Source organism: Cydia splendana, chromosome 20 (genome assembly GCF_910591565.1).
Source record: "Cydia splendana chromosome 20, ilCydSple1.2, whole genome shotgun sequence".
Classification (NCBI taxonomy): Eukaryota; Metazoa; Arthropoda; class Insecta; order Lepidoptera; family Tortricidae; genus Cydia; species Cydia splendana.
The window spans coordinates 8,883,436-8,899,958 of NC_085979.1; the positions used below are offsets into that span (position 1 = coordinate 8,883,436).

General features: G+C 38.0%; 1 protein-coding gene across 1 annotated transcript in view; it reads right to left on the minus strand.

Moving 5' to 3' along the window:
* Positions 1-9,324: 9,324 nt before the first annotated feature.
* The window catches only part of LOC134800834 (anillin), a 130,374-nt gene continuing 123,175 nt past the window's right edge, over positions 9,325-16,523 (minus strand). Inside the window, exons 18-21 of the mRNA XM_063773391.1 lie at positions 16,428-16,508; positions 15,744-15,911; positions 15,075-15,275; positions 9,325-9,621 (exon numbers count right to left, since the gene is read on the minus strand). Coding sequence (XP_063629461.1) covers positions 9,340-9,621; positions 15,075-15,275; positions 15,744-15,911; positions 16,428-16,508 — 732 coding nt within the window. The 3' untranslated portion in view covers positions 9,325-9,339. The remainder of the gene's footprint in view (positions 9,622-15,074; positions 15,276-15,743; positions 15,912-16,427; positions 16,509-16,523) is intronic.

Consider the following 16,523-nt stretch of genomic DNA (forward strand, 5'->3'; position numbering starts at 1 on the left):
CCTTTACCTTAATTCTCGTATTCTCCTCTTAGTGGGTAGTGACCCTGCTTGTGAAGCCGATGGTCCTGGGTTCGAATCCCGGTAAGGGCATTTATTTATATGATGAACAGAAATATTATTTGTTCCTGATTCATGGGTGTTTCCTATGTATATAAGTCTGTATTTATCTATATAAGTATGTATATCGCCGCCTAGCACCCATAGTGCAAGCTTTGCTTAGTATGGGGCTAGGTTGATCTGTGTATGTGTAAGATGTCCCCAAATATTTATTTATTTACTAACGTGATAACGTCTTATAAATCGATGAACACCGGTAGCATGCACTAAGTGTCACGTTGTGCACAGATCTCCATGGTAACATTACGTAATGTAATGGTAATGTTTTCTTAAGACGTTATCACGCAAAATTATCGTCCGTAAACCGACTTTATAGACAACCATATATTTTTTTAAATAACCATTAAGCTATTACCTTTCTCGACTACTATTAGTATCTGTATCATCTGTCGGCAGCACGACTTGAAGACCTCGATGGCCGTCTCCGGCTTAGAGAAGCACCGACGGCCTGACTCCGACGACCCCAACTACGACGAAGACAAATAGACCACCGCTGCAGTCAGAAGCTGAAGTCATTGAGCGATTTATAGAATCATACAACATAAATATTAACATTTTATGGACAATTTTTTGAGAAATAGGAACCCAGTCTGATTTTAGAACCACTTTTTATAATAACTTCTTTTTGTATTTGAAGAATTATTACTTTTACAAGTTTAGGTTAGGTTACAACATAAATATTAGCATTTTATGGTCAATTTTTGAGAAATAGTAACCCAGTCTGATTTTAGAACCACTTTTTATAATAACTTCTTTTTTATAATACAAATGCATAATTTCTTTTTGTATTTGAAGAATTATTACTTTACAAGTTTAGGTTAGGTACACACAACATAAATATTAACATTTTATGGACGATTTTTGAGAAATAGGAACCCAGTCTGATTTTAGAACCACTCTTTATAATAACTTATTTTTGTATTTGGAAAATTATTACTTTACAAGTTTAGGTTTGCGAATCGTAACGTAACTTATAAACAGCAGCAAAATTAGTTACATTCAGTGGCGAATTTGCAGTCTTTGCCGCCCTAGGCCCCAGGCTCTATTGCCGCCCTTACGCAGCACCCATTATATAACACATTTTGAGTTATTTCTTGTCACATATCATCAGCGAATTTTTTGTCACAATTTGGCGCCCCTAATTTATGGCCGCCCTAATAGACCCGGGCCTGCTGGGCCTTAGGGCAAATCCGCCACTGGTTACATTACTCAAATATAGACCATGCTCAAAAGGATCTCATCTGCACAGGCTTCATTTTCTCAACAGCTGTGTGTAGATAATTTTGAGTCTTTCGTTTGCTTAGCTTCTGTCTCTAACTGTAACAACAACACACAATAAACACTTAATGACTTTTGCTGTAAAACGACATATCTACATACGCCAAAATGTAAGGCAATTTTTTCTAGTCATTTTGTGATTTTAGTTAACTATTTGTGGTTTTTATCAATATTATTAGTTTCCATATTAGTCTTCCTATTTGTTAAAGGCTGGATAACTCCTTTTACTTTTTGCTACGGGCACCTAAAATGCCACCTGTTCCCAAGAGACCGTGAGATGAAGAAATCATGTTCCTAGCTTTCGAAGCAGGCGGCATTTTATGATTCAATTTGATTTTGACCTCATTTATGCTTCAAGTTTTTATAATATTGCTTAATTTTTAGTAAATTGTTATTTATATTACGCTTATTTTGTTAAAGATTGTCGTAATTCTAGGTTTAATAAAAGTATATGTATGTAGATAAGTAATATATTCTAAAGTTAGTGTAACATGTTATATGACAATTATATTGTTATTAAGTGAGCGACAATCTCGAGAATGCAGCCCCAAATAAAGCACATTCGACTATGCTGTGTTTTTGTTAATCAACGGCCTATCTAAGGTAAGGTGGGTTAAGACCATCTACGGGGCAAGACAAACACTTAGGAATCCTCACTGTTTATCTTGACCCGAGCAAAATAAAAAATAAACTATGTCCGTCTTATCCCACCTTGCGCATTCAATGATGCGACGGTCCCTAATGACAGTTCATTTTTAGGGTTCCGTACCTCAAAAGGAAAAAAACGGAACCCTTATAGGATCACTCATGCGCCTGTCTGTCTGTCTGTCTGTCACAGGCTATTTTCTCGGAAACTACTGGACCAATTAAGTTGAAATTTGGTACACATATGTGAATTAGTGACCCAAAGAAGGGCATGTTTTTTTTTATAATTTTAAAATACCTACATAGGTTCGAAGTTATTTAAGAAAATAGCCAATAATGACCTTCCCCCCCCCCCTTTATCTCCGAAACGAAAAAACGAAAATTTTGAAAAAAATACACAATAGTTCTTTACCTATAGATGACAGGAAAACCTATTACAAATGTGCAATCAAGCGTGAGTCGGACTTATGTACGGAACCCTAGAAACGCGAGTCCGACTCGCACTTGGCCGGTTTTATATAGAGTAGCAGTCACGTAAAAAGTCTATACCTATTTGTACATATTTATGGAAGTATAGCACATTAGTTTATTCAGAAATGTAGCATTTAAGTAATAAAAATACTTAAATTATTTTTATCTTAAGCCAATTCAAAGGCAGCTCGCAAGAACTGTCATAGGGATTTAGTTTTACTTTCGAGGTAAAAACAAAACCTAACCCTAAAAACAAAAAAAAAAGTACTTGAAAACTAAAATGCCCTAGAGCAGAAACGTATCATTTTCTGCCCACTTCATAGAACAACAATGATCCACTTTCAGAGCATGAGGAAAGAAAACGATTTTGTACATTTGCGCAGCGTGCAAAAATACAGCGTATCAGAGGGCCTACCGCGAACCACGTTGTGCGCGAGCGTGTTGCCTCTCTGTCGCACTTGTAAATTCGTACGTAAGTGTGACCGGGAGGTAACACGTCGAGCGCGCAGCGAGATGAACAACATTTGTTGATGGGCAACACTTGTGCCACAGAATAAATAATAGTACTAGGTACCGTACAGAAAGGACACTTCCTACAAAACCGAAGTTTGATAGCGACTCAATGACGAACCATGCTGTCCCTTTCTAATGTATGGCACTATCCCTTTCGGCTATTTAGGGTTGTCAAAATTCAAGTCATTATCTAAATCTGTCGTGCACGCAAAGGGACGTCAAGTTGTGTCAACCCTAATGATTGCTCGGAGCAATACTGAGCCAAGAAAGCCCGAAAAGAGGAGTGTCCCCTCACTGGCGTTGCCGACATTTAAATGTTAACCCTTAAATGCAAGGTGTAAGATGAACCGTACACAAAAAAAATATCAAATTTTATACATAATTAGATAAAATCTATTTATTCCTATATATTATTTCAATAGTAAAACCAATCCGTTTTCCGATTTTTTACTTAAATTAACGCAATATTTTAATTTATAAAAATTACATTCGTTTTAAGACGAAATGTCGGAAATTTTGAAAATATCCAGAGTTTGATGATTTTTAGTATGTGATTTTGGATGTTATTTTTTGGGGTTTGTAATTATTTTATATTTAAAACTTTATCATAGGTGTATCTAAAATAGTGTATCTTTCTGATGGTAGTAAGTTTTTTCATATATCTCTTCCGGATAATTATATATTTACATAAATATGATTTAGCCTATGCAACTTCTAACATGTTATATTTTTTTTACCACTTTTCCCATAATCAGCAAACAATTACGTAACACATATATTAATTTCGGGCAAAAAGAAAAAAATCATGCATTTAAGGGTTAATAAGTATGGTTAATCCCAAGTTCTGACGTGATATAAAAGGTAATGAAACGATATAAAAGCTGGCAATGACAATAAACGTCGTAAAGTCATAATTTTGGATTATCGTGTTGTTTATCCTCGTACGGTGGCGCACCGCTCGTAACTCGAGGTGTTACTGATGTAGAGATTCCTTTCATAGCGTATTTTTAAGAAAAAAACCGGGTAAGTGCGAGTCGGACTCGCGCACGAAGGGTTCCGTACCATAATGCAAAAAAAAAAACAAAAAAAAAAGCAAAAAAAAAACGGTCACCCATCCAAATACTGACTCCCGACGTTGCTTAACTTTGGTCAAAAATCACGTTTGTTGTATGGGAGCCCCATTTAAATCTTTATTTTATTCTGTTTTTAGTATTTGTTGTTATAGCGGCAACAGAAATACATCATCTGTGAAAATTTCAACTGTCTAGCTATCACGGTTCGTGAGATACAGCCTGGTGACAGACGGACGGACGGACGGACGGACGGACGGACGGACGGACGGACAGCGAAGTCTTAGTAATAGGGTCCCGTTTTACCCTTTGGGTACGGAACCCTAAAAATGAGTTGTTTTAGTACATTGAGACCACGTAAGTACAGTTAGCAGCAGAAGTTGCTGAGCGGGCGAGGTGTTCAAAATTACCTTGACACGCTCTTATTCCCTTAACAATAAAGTCGCGTCAAGATCATTTTGAACGCATGGCCGCTTAGCAACTTCTGCTGCTAACTGTACTAGGTACGTTATACGTCCGGCTTACATCGTCATCGCGATAATAAAATTGTAAGTTTTAAAAGTGAGACGTAGGAAGCGTAGCCAAATTATTAATAAAACAAATATTTTTGGCTAAATTCTGAATCCTTATTTCAGTTTTACTCAATAATTAGTACACTGTGCAACATGGGGCGTAAGTTGAATATTGCAAACGAGAGTAAGTTAAATCGCGACGGCTTTCCGGAGCGATTTATAGACTCGAGTTGCCGTTATTACGCCCCGAGTTACACACAATGTTTTTCATCACACTTGCGATACAAAAATTAAGTATAAACACAAAAAACTGTTAATTATGGCACTAGAAACTTCATAACTCCCTAGGGAGAACGCTTATTTATAAATTAAAACACGACCGAAGGGAGTGTTTTAAATCGACACGAGTTGCGAAACCTATTCGCACGTGTATCGTACAACGTATTACAGTACATATGGCCCTTTAAACTTTAGACATACGCACGAAAAGTGCTATTTTACGCACTAGAGTGCGGGAAAATAGGACCATATGTACTGTAAATTATGTTTTGGGCTGTTTTATCTAAGCCCGTCTCCATATCGCGCGGCAAGCTATCGAACATTGGGTCGCGCGGCAGCCGCGCGCAATGGATACCGGGCTGCCCGCGAGCCAACTCGATCATTGGCGCGCTCGAACGCGCCGCGCGACGAACCATTCATTGTCGGTGTTTCGACGCGCGGCAAAGGAACGTTCGCGCGCAGTTGGGACGGGTGTGTTACTATACATATATTATTATACTCTTTGCGGGTGTGTATATATTTCAGTTGGCTCGCGCGGCCGCATACATGGATAATGAAAAGTGTCGTACTTTAATTGAATTATACGGCACTAAACAGTTTCTATGGAACAGTAAATGTAGTGATTATCGCAACAGATCATTTTTCTATTTGGCTATACTTCGTTCCGAATAATTAATTTTTGTGATATAATGTGGTCGATCGTCGGATCGCCTGCCGCGCGCGGCCGCCGCGCATAAGTTCAAGATGGTGCCGAAATTGGCTCGCGAGACAAAATACAGGTTTGCCGCGGCGCGGCCGAACATTGCTCGCGCGGCCGCCGCGCAATATCGAGACGCGCCTTAAGCTTAGAACAAAACTACCTAGCGAGAAACATTTAGCGGAGTTTAAGAAAAAACACCGTGTATTTAATTTTTAGAAATACACATAGGAAATATGCATTATTATGCTACTGTCAAATAGACATGGTTTCAAAGAATTTAAATAAGAACGTAAGATACATTTAGATATCGTCACAATTGGTAAAACCTCGTAAATTGTAGGTACGGTCAATCCAAAGAAAAAAGCAGTATTCATACCTAGAACTTGCTATGTATGATACGCGTAGAAAGTTATGAACTTATGAACTCGTACTCTGCTTCAATTTTGTATAGCAGTAAGTGATACAAATTTTAAGTAATGTCAATAATATACTGTCTAAATGATGTTGGCGCGTGCGTGAACTTTTAAAGAATGCACAAATCACATACAATAGGTATGGGTTATTACCAAATAAATAAGACACAATTTAAAACTTAAATACATTTTATTGCATAAATTGATTTTATATACAAATGCGTATATGGTTCCATTTTCTATATTACACTTGTGAATATGTTGCATTATATTAAGCACACCGTTGTGCACGTGTACTCCTATAAAATTATATTTGTATTAATAAGTGTTAATAGGTGGTTCAAATTATGGATTAAAAAAGAAATTATAATAACTAGCAAATACAATTAAATCAAATACAATTATAAAGTTATAGATGTAAAAAAATGTTTGGCCAAAACTATAAACACATATGGATTCTTTGTATAAACATAAACTCAAAATGGTTTAATTACTTATAAGATACTTCTCATATCAAACATATTCTATAGGGGGTGAAATGGGGTAAAATTAACTAACGGGGAATTGGAGTACAATTCAATAAATTGTAAGCGTATGACGTCGTAGACAATGTTAGTAAAAAATATGCATTTATAATAAAGGATTTTCTTGCTAAAAAATAAATGAAAACATATTTTAAATGTGTACATTTCAAGTAAAAAACCAGTTTCTTTACAGTTTTGACCTAACATAATTTGAGCTTGTGATAAAGTTACATAGGTAATTTATAGTTATTTTTTATCTAAGACACTAATACTTAGAACCTTTATAAAACCATAAAATACCACTAACCTAATGTTGAATATTATGGTCGCTAAGGATAATACTTTACCACGCTAAAATCTAAGTCCCAAAGGTACTGTGTCCTGACCGTAAGTACGGAACCATGTTAGGTAAGTGATGTCAAGGATATTAAATTATAATTTATGGTATATTGAAATATTTTGTTATAAGAGCGTTTTCACATTGTCCCCACCGAGGCACCGATATCGGATGTAGGATCCGACCGTCGCGTAGCGGTCACGCACACTACAACAAGCATTATGCCTACACATACGCACACAAACAAATATTATCGGTCCGAAAGCTGACGTGGGGCTCCAACATGGCTGAATTTATCGGAAGCGCCTTTCCGATATCGGATGTCGGAAGGCGCCTATGACAAAAACAGCTGCAGAAGAGTGCCATTGGCGTTAAGTCCGCCTTTTTGCGTTATTTATCGTTTTTTAGTAATAATGATTTATTAAATGCATAAATAAATACAGAGAAACATATATATCTTACATTTTACTTCCTTCCGCCATCCGATATCGGATCGGACAATGTGAAAACGCTCTAAAATGAATATGTACTAACAGTTTTAATTAATATGAGAATATCTGCAATGTTATCTTTAAAAAATATCACTTTAAAAAAATTTACTAGTCAACATATTATTGCCAAGACAAATATTCAAACCATTTCTGTTTCTAACGATACATATGTACTATTTTTAAATATCAGTCTAAATAATTATGTTGGACCCTAGAGATATGGTTAGGTGGGTGAATCAACTTTTTTTTGTCACTAGTTGCCATGATTACGGTCTCCTGGGTCACTCTTAAAATACTAGTTTTTTCGTATTTAAATGAACGAAACTTGAATTTTTTGGTAGTTATAAGGCCTTTCCATAATGGGACATGTACTAAGCACGTTTGTAGAACACGGTACGGCAGTTCTTCTAATAAACTATGCTACTATTGTCTCCTGGCTGATGGGACAGAATAACAACAAGAAATAGTTAATCGACCCAGGTGCTATATTAATTTAAGAGTATTAATATTATGAATATTTCATAGGCGTGAAAGTAAAAGACATAATATCATATTAAAAATTAAATTAAACATGTACAACAACAAATTGTATTTCACTGTATATTAATACAGTCGGTGAAGAATAAAATGGACAAAAATGCATCATAGCTAATTTTAGCTATCTTAAGTGTACTTTAGAAAAATACAAAAACTAACAGTATTACAGAGACGGAGGTATGTGAGAATGTGTTAAATATTTTGTACTGGCAACAAAGAGAAATTGAAATAGAGGAATATTGTCAAAGTAAATGATGTAGTCAGTACATTTACGGCCACCTTTCGACACAAATGATTAACAGTTTTAGAGCGCCATTTGACTTCGGAAAAATAAGGATCAAAGTCAAATGGCGTTCTAAAAGTAAAATATGTATATTTACTTTGACAATCTCCCTCTAGTCTAAATTCTCTCTGCCAGCGATAAGAGAGTTTAATCTCGATATTTCTTAATACTTTGATTAATATCGTAGGTTTTCATGCTGTGGCACCAGGCCTCGTCATTATAATGATAAAACGATATCTAAAGTAATATAGGCAATGCAATCATCCAATCTAACAAACAACATGCCCGGACAACACCCTCAACGCATCATCAGAGTGCGTGTATCTCCTAAGGGTGGTATTCCATCAGACCAATATCTTTGTCCAATGTGTATTGCGGCTCACATTTTGCTTTAATGAGAAAGAAGCAATGACATTGGACAAAGAAATTGGACACGTGGAATACCACCCTAAGGAGGGTAATGATGCAACGATACTTTATTAACCTTTTGAACGCCACAGACGGCAATTAACGTCAACGCAAAATCATGACAACGACGCCAAAGACGGCATTTGACGTCGATCGTTTTTTGATGAAAATCTACTGAAAAACACCCCACTTTTAGGTTGGCATTATTTATTCACAAAACTAAATTTTACCCCCGTGGCGTCAGTGGCACGGCAAATGGATGAGCCGTTTGGCGTTCAAAAGGTTAAAAAGGCTAGTTGATGTCTCCTGACTATGGTATTTCGGACCGTTTAAAGTATAGAGAGCCTTAATCTGGTACTATGAGCATACAAACCTTAAGCTAATATAACAACTGTATGAGCTCCCTATTCATAATCAGGACAGCACCTGACATACTCAAGCGCCTTATTAAGACACTCTAGCCACTCATCCCTATCCTTTGCTTTATCAACGACTAATAGATGCCCCGTGACTATGGTACCATCAGATCGTTTGAAGTAAACTAGAGAACTAATCCGGTATTATAACTATACAGATCTTAAACTAGAGGTTACATCTATGTCATCAGGACAGAACCTGACATACTCAAGCGCCTTATTAAGACACTCCAGCCACTCATTCCGCCGTATCTGCTGCTACAAATGCCTCCTGACCACGGTACCACCAGACCGTTAAAGTACATTCCATTCAGAATTCAGAGCTTAACCTAGAGATTGTATATTTTATTCGTTATCAGGACAGCATCTAACATACTCAAGCGCCTTATTAAGACACTCCAGCCACTCATCCCTATCCTTCGCCGTATCGGCCGCTAACAAATGCCTCCTGACCACGGCACCGTCGGCCCGCTTGAAGTATACTAGAGATCCGGAGTCCGGTACGATGAGGCCGCGCGGCGCGGTGGTCTCGAGCAGCAGGGTGTGGGGGCGCGCGCACAGGTCGCGCGGCGCGCGCACGACCTTGTCCGAGATTACCGTTGTCAGGTCGATGTCGCCGATCGGCATCTGAAAGAGGTTAAAATTCAACTTAAGCTATCGTGCGTAATCTTAACTTATAGTCCGGTGGCCGGCTGCATGAAATAAACCTCATCAAAATATAGAATATACCTACCCTGTAGAGGTACCTGACATTTAGTAGCTTCCAACGCACTTGGTCGGCCTAGGCTTAACCTGGCAGATTTTGTACAAATGGCAAAAACGTTGGACAAAAATTCATCAAAAAAAACCTCATCGAAAAATAGAATGAAACTTGTATGGTAGGATACCTGACCTTGAGGACTACTACTAGCCTGGCAGTTTTTGCAGTCCGACCAGATTTATTGGGTCACGTGAAAGCTACAATTTACCTCATCGAAAAATAGAATGAAACAAACGGATTATAATAGCTAAAATAAGCCTGTTGACGTATGTCTTGGTCGGCCTCACCTTAACCTGGCAGTTTTTGCAGTCCGACCAAATTTATAAAAAAATCATCAAAATTTTTTTATCGAAAAATCGTATGAAACTGGTATGGTACGATGGCTGCCTTTGAGGACAGTAAAAAAAAAGTGGTCGGCCAAATCCTGTGTTGGCAGGTTCCTGTGTACGACCAATTTTGTGGTACCACGTGAGAGCTACAATTTTACCTCATCGAAAAATAGAATGAAACAAACGGATTATAATAGCTAAAATAAGCCTGTTGACGTATGTCTTGGTCGGCCTCACCTTAACCTGGCAGTTTTTGCAGTCCGACCAAATTTATAAAAAAAACATCAAAAATTTTTTATCGAAAAATCGTATGAAACTTGTATGGTACGATAGCTGCCTTTCAGGACAGTAAAAAAAAAGTGGTTCGCCAAATCCTGTGTTGGCAGGTTCCTGTGTCCGACCAATTTTGTGGTACCACGTGAGAGCTACAATTTACCTCATCGAAAAATAGAATGAAACAAACGGGTTATAATAGCTAAAATAAGCCTGTTGACGTATGTCTTGGTCGGCCTCACCTTAACCTGGCAGTTTTTGCAGTCCGACCAAATTTATACAAAAATCATCAAAATTTTTTTATCGCAAAATCGTATGAAACTTGTATGGTACAATAGCTGCCTTTGAGGACAGTAAAAGAAAAGTGGTCGGCCAAATCCTGTGTTGGCAGGTTCCTGTGTCCGACCAATTTTATGGTACCACGTGAGAGCTACAATTTACCTCATCGAAAAATAGAATGAAACAAACGGATTATAATAGCTAAAATAAGCCTGTTGACGTATGTCTTGGTCGGCCTCACCTTAACCTGGCAGTTTTTGCAGTCCGACCAAATTTATAAAAAAATCATCAAAATTTTTTTATCGAAAAATCGTATGAAACTGGTATGGTACGATGGCTGCCTTTGAGGACAGTAAAAAAAAAGTGGTCGGCCAAATCCTGTGTTGGCAGGTTCCTGTGTCCGACCAATTTTGTGGTACCACGTGAGAGCTACAATTTTACCTCATCGAAAAATAGAATGAAACAAACGGATTATAATAGCTAAAATAAGCCTGTTGACGTATGTCTTGGTCGGCCTCACCTTAACCTGGCAGTTTTTGCAGTCCGACCAAATTTATAAAAAAAACATCAAAAATTTTTTATCGAAAAATCGTATGAAACTTGTATGGTACGATAGCTGCCTTTCAGGACAGTAAAAAAAAAGTGGTTCGCCAAATCCTGTGTTGGCAGGTTCCTGTGTCCGACCAATTTTGTGGTACCACGTGAGAGCTACAATTTACCTCATCGAAAAATAGAATGAAACAAACGGGTTATAATAGCTAAAATAAGCCTGTTGACGTATGTCTTGGTCGGCCTCACCTTAACCTGGCAGTTTTTGCAGTCCGACCAAATTTATACAAAAATCATCAAAATTTTTTTATCGCAAAATCGTATGAAACTTGTATGGTACAATAGCTGCCTTTGAGGACAGTAAAAAAAAAGTGGTCGGCCAAATCCTGTGTTGGCAGGTTCCTGTGTCCGACCAATTTTATGGTACCACGTGAGAGCTACAATTTACCTCATCGAAAAATAGAATGAAACAAACGGATTATAATAGCTAAAATAAGCCTGTTGAATAAACATTAAACTTTAACGGGTAGCTGCAATTTCTTTGTCTACCCCAAACATTTTTATAAACTAATTTCGGGTAGTTTAGTGGTGTTTTATTAATATCTCTGTTGACATTTGTTGGGACGTCAGTCTTTCCGTGACCACAGCTGGTGCACCTCAGCTGAAACGTCGGAATTAAAGGTAAAAACAATGAAATTATATCGCGGTAGACCCGTTTGTGCAATTAAATATGTGTACAAAACGCGAGAGTTTAAAGTGTTATACTGTTGACATATGTCTTGGTTGGCCTCACCTTAGCCAGGCAGTTTTTGCAGTCCGACCACATTTGTAAAGAATAATAATTTCTATATTGAAAATATGGTTTCTTCGCAGCTTGAACTTAATAATGCTAACTGAAAAAAGTCATAAGTAAATGAGTCCATGGAGGTCTTAGAGGGCTTTAAAAAAAAAGAAAACATTTAGTTCAAATTTTATTCATAAATCTATCTAATATCTAAATAACGTTTTCTAACTACTGACGTGGTTTCAGAGTAACACTTACGTTGAGATGATGTCTCACAGATGTCAAAAATAAAAAGGTTTTCATCGATTTTTGACAAGTTTTGAATCGTATATCCTACTTTTCCACTACAGATAGAATGAGGAGGCATAACTGACATTTTATCACGCCAGGTGGCGCCTCCATAGTGGAGTTGCCGTCACTGTCAAATCACATACATTGTTTCCAATAAATTGTAAACATTCTCCTTTTTTAACCGACTTCCAAATCCCAAAGGAGGAGGTTATCAATTCGGTTGTATGTTTTTTTTTCTCCACAATACTGCAATAGTGTGCGACAAATTGTGGTAATATACCTATAGGATCTCCCTTTTTTCCCAAGGACCCGATATGCATAAATCGGTGAGAAAAAGCTTTGAGTACCAAAAACTAAGGCAAACGACAAAGACCGTTTGTGTAGGCTGCATTTTAAGGAAGATAAATATTTTGGAAAGAGTAAATACACAGGTAAGCTAAGTTTTAACGAAGTAGTACATAATTTAGGGCATAATGGCTTGGCCACACATGCTGTATTCCATACGCATCATGACTTTGTGTACCTATCTGATGGGCGGGCGTATATGAAACGCCTTCTTGTACATGCAGGTGATCCAGGTATACACCAAAGCTTAGTTTTCAATCGAACACTTGTAATATAAGAGGAAAAACTGCACGTGAGCCTTCCAAAATTTTAATAAACGGTAAAATACACAAGATAACCTCACATATATTAAGTGATTATCTTTGCATCAAATCAGCCTTTTTTCCATCAACTGTAGCATTTCTCCTTCGAAGCTCGGTTTGTAGAAAATAAATTCCCACCTTTTACCAGTGGTAACTACTGGGAATAAAAATTCCCAGTAGGTACCATCAAACCGAGTTGGTGGTAACTACTAGGATTTTTTTTTCCCAGTAGTTACCAGTGGTAAAAGGTGGGAAAATAATTCCCAGTAGTTACCACTGATAAGAACTTGGTGGTAACTAGTGGAAATAACCCTTTTATTGTTAATAATTACTGTTAATCATAATCATCTTCGGAGTCGAAGTCTGACGAACTTTCCCCAGACTCCGACTTATCTATTGTTATTTCTTGGACTCGCAAAGGCGTTATGTGTCCTTCAAACCATTTGATCTTATACATTTCATCTCTTAATGTCCAGCCACAATGTGTTGCATCAAATTTGATGCAAGTGGATTCTGCCGCACACTGCGCGATGCCACATTGAATTTATGAAAGCCGTCCGTAACAAGCCATACGTCAACAGGTTTATTTTAGCTATTATAATCCGTTTTTTTTTTCATCCTATTTTCGATGAGGTAAATTGTAGCTGTCACGTGGTACCACAAATTTGGTCGGACTGCAAAAACTGCCAGGCTACGGTGAGGCCGACCAAGCCATACGTCAACAGGTTTATTTTAGGTATTATAATCCATTTGTTACATTCTATTTTTCGATGAGGTAAATTGTAGCTCTCACGTGGTACCACAAAATTGGCCGGACACAGGAACCTGCCAACACTGGATTTGGCCGACCACTTTTTTTTTACTGTCCTCAAAGGCAGCTATCGTACCATACAAGTTTCATACGATTTTTCTATAAAAAAATTTTGATGATTTTTTTATAAATTTGGTCGGACTGCAAAAACTGCCAGGTTAAGGTGAGGCCGACCAAGACATACGTCAACAGGCTTATTTTAGCTATTATAATCCGTTTGTTTCATTCTATTTTTCGATGAGGTAAATTGTAGCTCTCACGTGACCCAATAAATCTGGTCGGACTGCAAAAACTGCCAGGCTAAGGTGAGGCCGACCAATTTTTTTTTACTGTCCTCAAGGTCAGGTATCCTACCATACAAGTTTCATTCTATTTATCGATGAGGTTTTCTTTGATGAATTTTTGTCCAACGTTTTTGCCATTTGTACAAAATCTGCCAGGTTAAGCCTAGGCCGACCAAGTGCGTTGGAAGCTACTAAATGTCAGGTACCTCTACAGGGTAGGTATATTCTATTTTTTGATGAGGTTTGTTTCATGCAGCCGGCCACCGGACTATTATGAATTACAGTAAGCACGCGTCCCACCCTAAGTAAGTGTAACTTGTACAAAGATATACATAAGTCATAACATAACACATGATCGTGCTCATCTTACAAATGCAGTTCTTTTTCTTATCAGCTTTCGCCAATTCCGCGTCGATAGGTGTGGGGAGAGTCATTTAGTCTTGTCTAATATGGTGACTGACGCGAGAATGACACGAACTGGTTACACGATCAGTCTCCTATCAGTTTTCTGTCATTCAAAATGGACTAACGAATATTATCTAAAAATTTAGATTTTCGTCAGTCCAGACCATTAGTCCATCAGTCCGCGTGTTACACGATAATTCTCCCGTCAGTCTGACCAGACTGATGGATTGAACTGATGCCAGAATTAGCGTGTAACCGATGTCTAACAATGACGTGTTTTCGAGACGCAATGGCGGCAAACGCATTCCAATGATTGCATGCGTCTAACACTACGATTTCCGTACAAAACAACCGAATGCTTAAGGTTTATGAACCCTACAAGAACGGAAGAAGAAGGATACGAAGGAAGTATTTTTCTTATTTACGCGTATTTAATGCTTGTTAATTATAAGATGTAATAATGTTTTCAAAAGATGTGTCCCGCCGAGTTTCTTGCCGGTCCCATATTGGGATACCCTCCTCCAATTGAGGGGGGATTTAAATCTTCTCGAGGCAGAGGTGTACGGTTGGAGCCGGTGTAGCTTTATTTGACGTTCATAAGCGCATTGTAATATGCCTACTTGAAAAAACTATTTTTTTTTTTTTTATCTTTATCTTTTAAGTCCTACCTTTTTCTGGACATCATCAGGGTACTTCCAGTAGGCGAGCCTGGGCGGCTGCAGGCGGAACCAGCGGCGGTGCCAGGCGCCGAGGCCGGAGACGTCGTCGAAGGCGGTGAGGAAGGCGGCGTGCGGCGCCGGCGCCGCCACGCGCAGGCGCGCCGCTATGCCGAGGTTGATGGAGCCCTCCAGGGGACTGCCGCCGGGGACCTGGGGAGAAAAGGGGGACTTACTATTAACGTGTCAATTTCTAATAGTGATGATGACACATGGTGAATTTTATAACAAAATCTACTAAAATAGATAGCAAATGAGCAATTTATCACAATAATGTGGATATTATAATAATATATGGAAATAATACGTTTTTTTTTAACTTCCAAAAAGGAAATAAATAAGGATACCATTCTATTCCTTACATTTTATCCAAAAAACATTGTACTGCAAATATATACATAAACGCAATACTTCACGGACAACAACGCAATTTTCTTATTTTGTCCATACTTAATTCAAGGTGGACTCTCAGTGATCTTGACGTTACGTTCACTTATCGTTTTGTTAGGAGCGTTTCACGATTGAAGTACGACTGTCGGACTTTGACTATCATTTCTGACTTTTGTATTGCTTTAAGATAATGGGTCCCATATGATTAAAAAAATGATAACCCTTCTATACCTTGTTGAGGGTGAAGCTCTTGCGGCTGGCCTGCTGCAGCGCGAAGATGCAATAACCGTGCAGTTGCAGCTGCGGGCTGCGCACGGAGAGAGGCCCGCCCGGACTCTGGACTCGCGGCGTCTTCAGCTCCGACACTTTGGACTTGGGAGTCAGGAGCTTGTTGTTACACTGTGGAATAATAGTACGTATCAATGCAAGTGTGGAAAGTGTGTTATTATTTACGAGTCCCGAACTACTATATATTTACTTTATATCGTGTAACAATACTTTTTGTACCTACGAAATTAGCAAAATAAAAATATACGTATAAAGTTTTTGACCATCCAAACTCTTTGGTGTGGACTTATCAATTAGGTAATGCCGCATACTGGTGAAATCCCGCCTTAATGTAGCACTTTTTGAGCAACTGTATTAAAAAAAAAAAACTATTTAAATTTAATTCTTAAAAATTTAACACATTCATTGCCACCGAGTCAAACCAGACATCCGCGCCAGGCCACAACAATTTAGTCATATACAGATGTAATGCATAAATGTGATTGTTGATGAAGGTTTAGCTGTATAATTTGTTGAGATTTTATGTAACCCGAAGCCGGGGCAGGTGGCTAGTGTAATATAGTAAAAGCTGATATCAGGAAATACTGTTTGAAAAGGGCTATATTTATAACAAGAGTGGCTTCTTACCTTTTTATTCGAGATATGGTATTTAACCTCGTGTGGTAATATTTCCTTTGAAGCTTGCAGTAAGTAAACCTCCACGGTTATCTGAAAAATAATGTT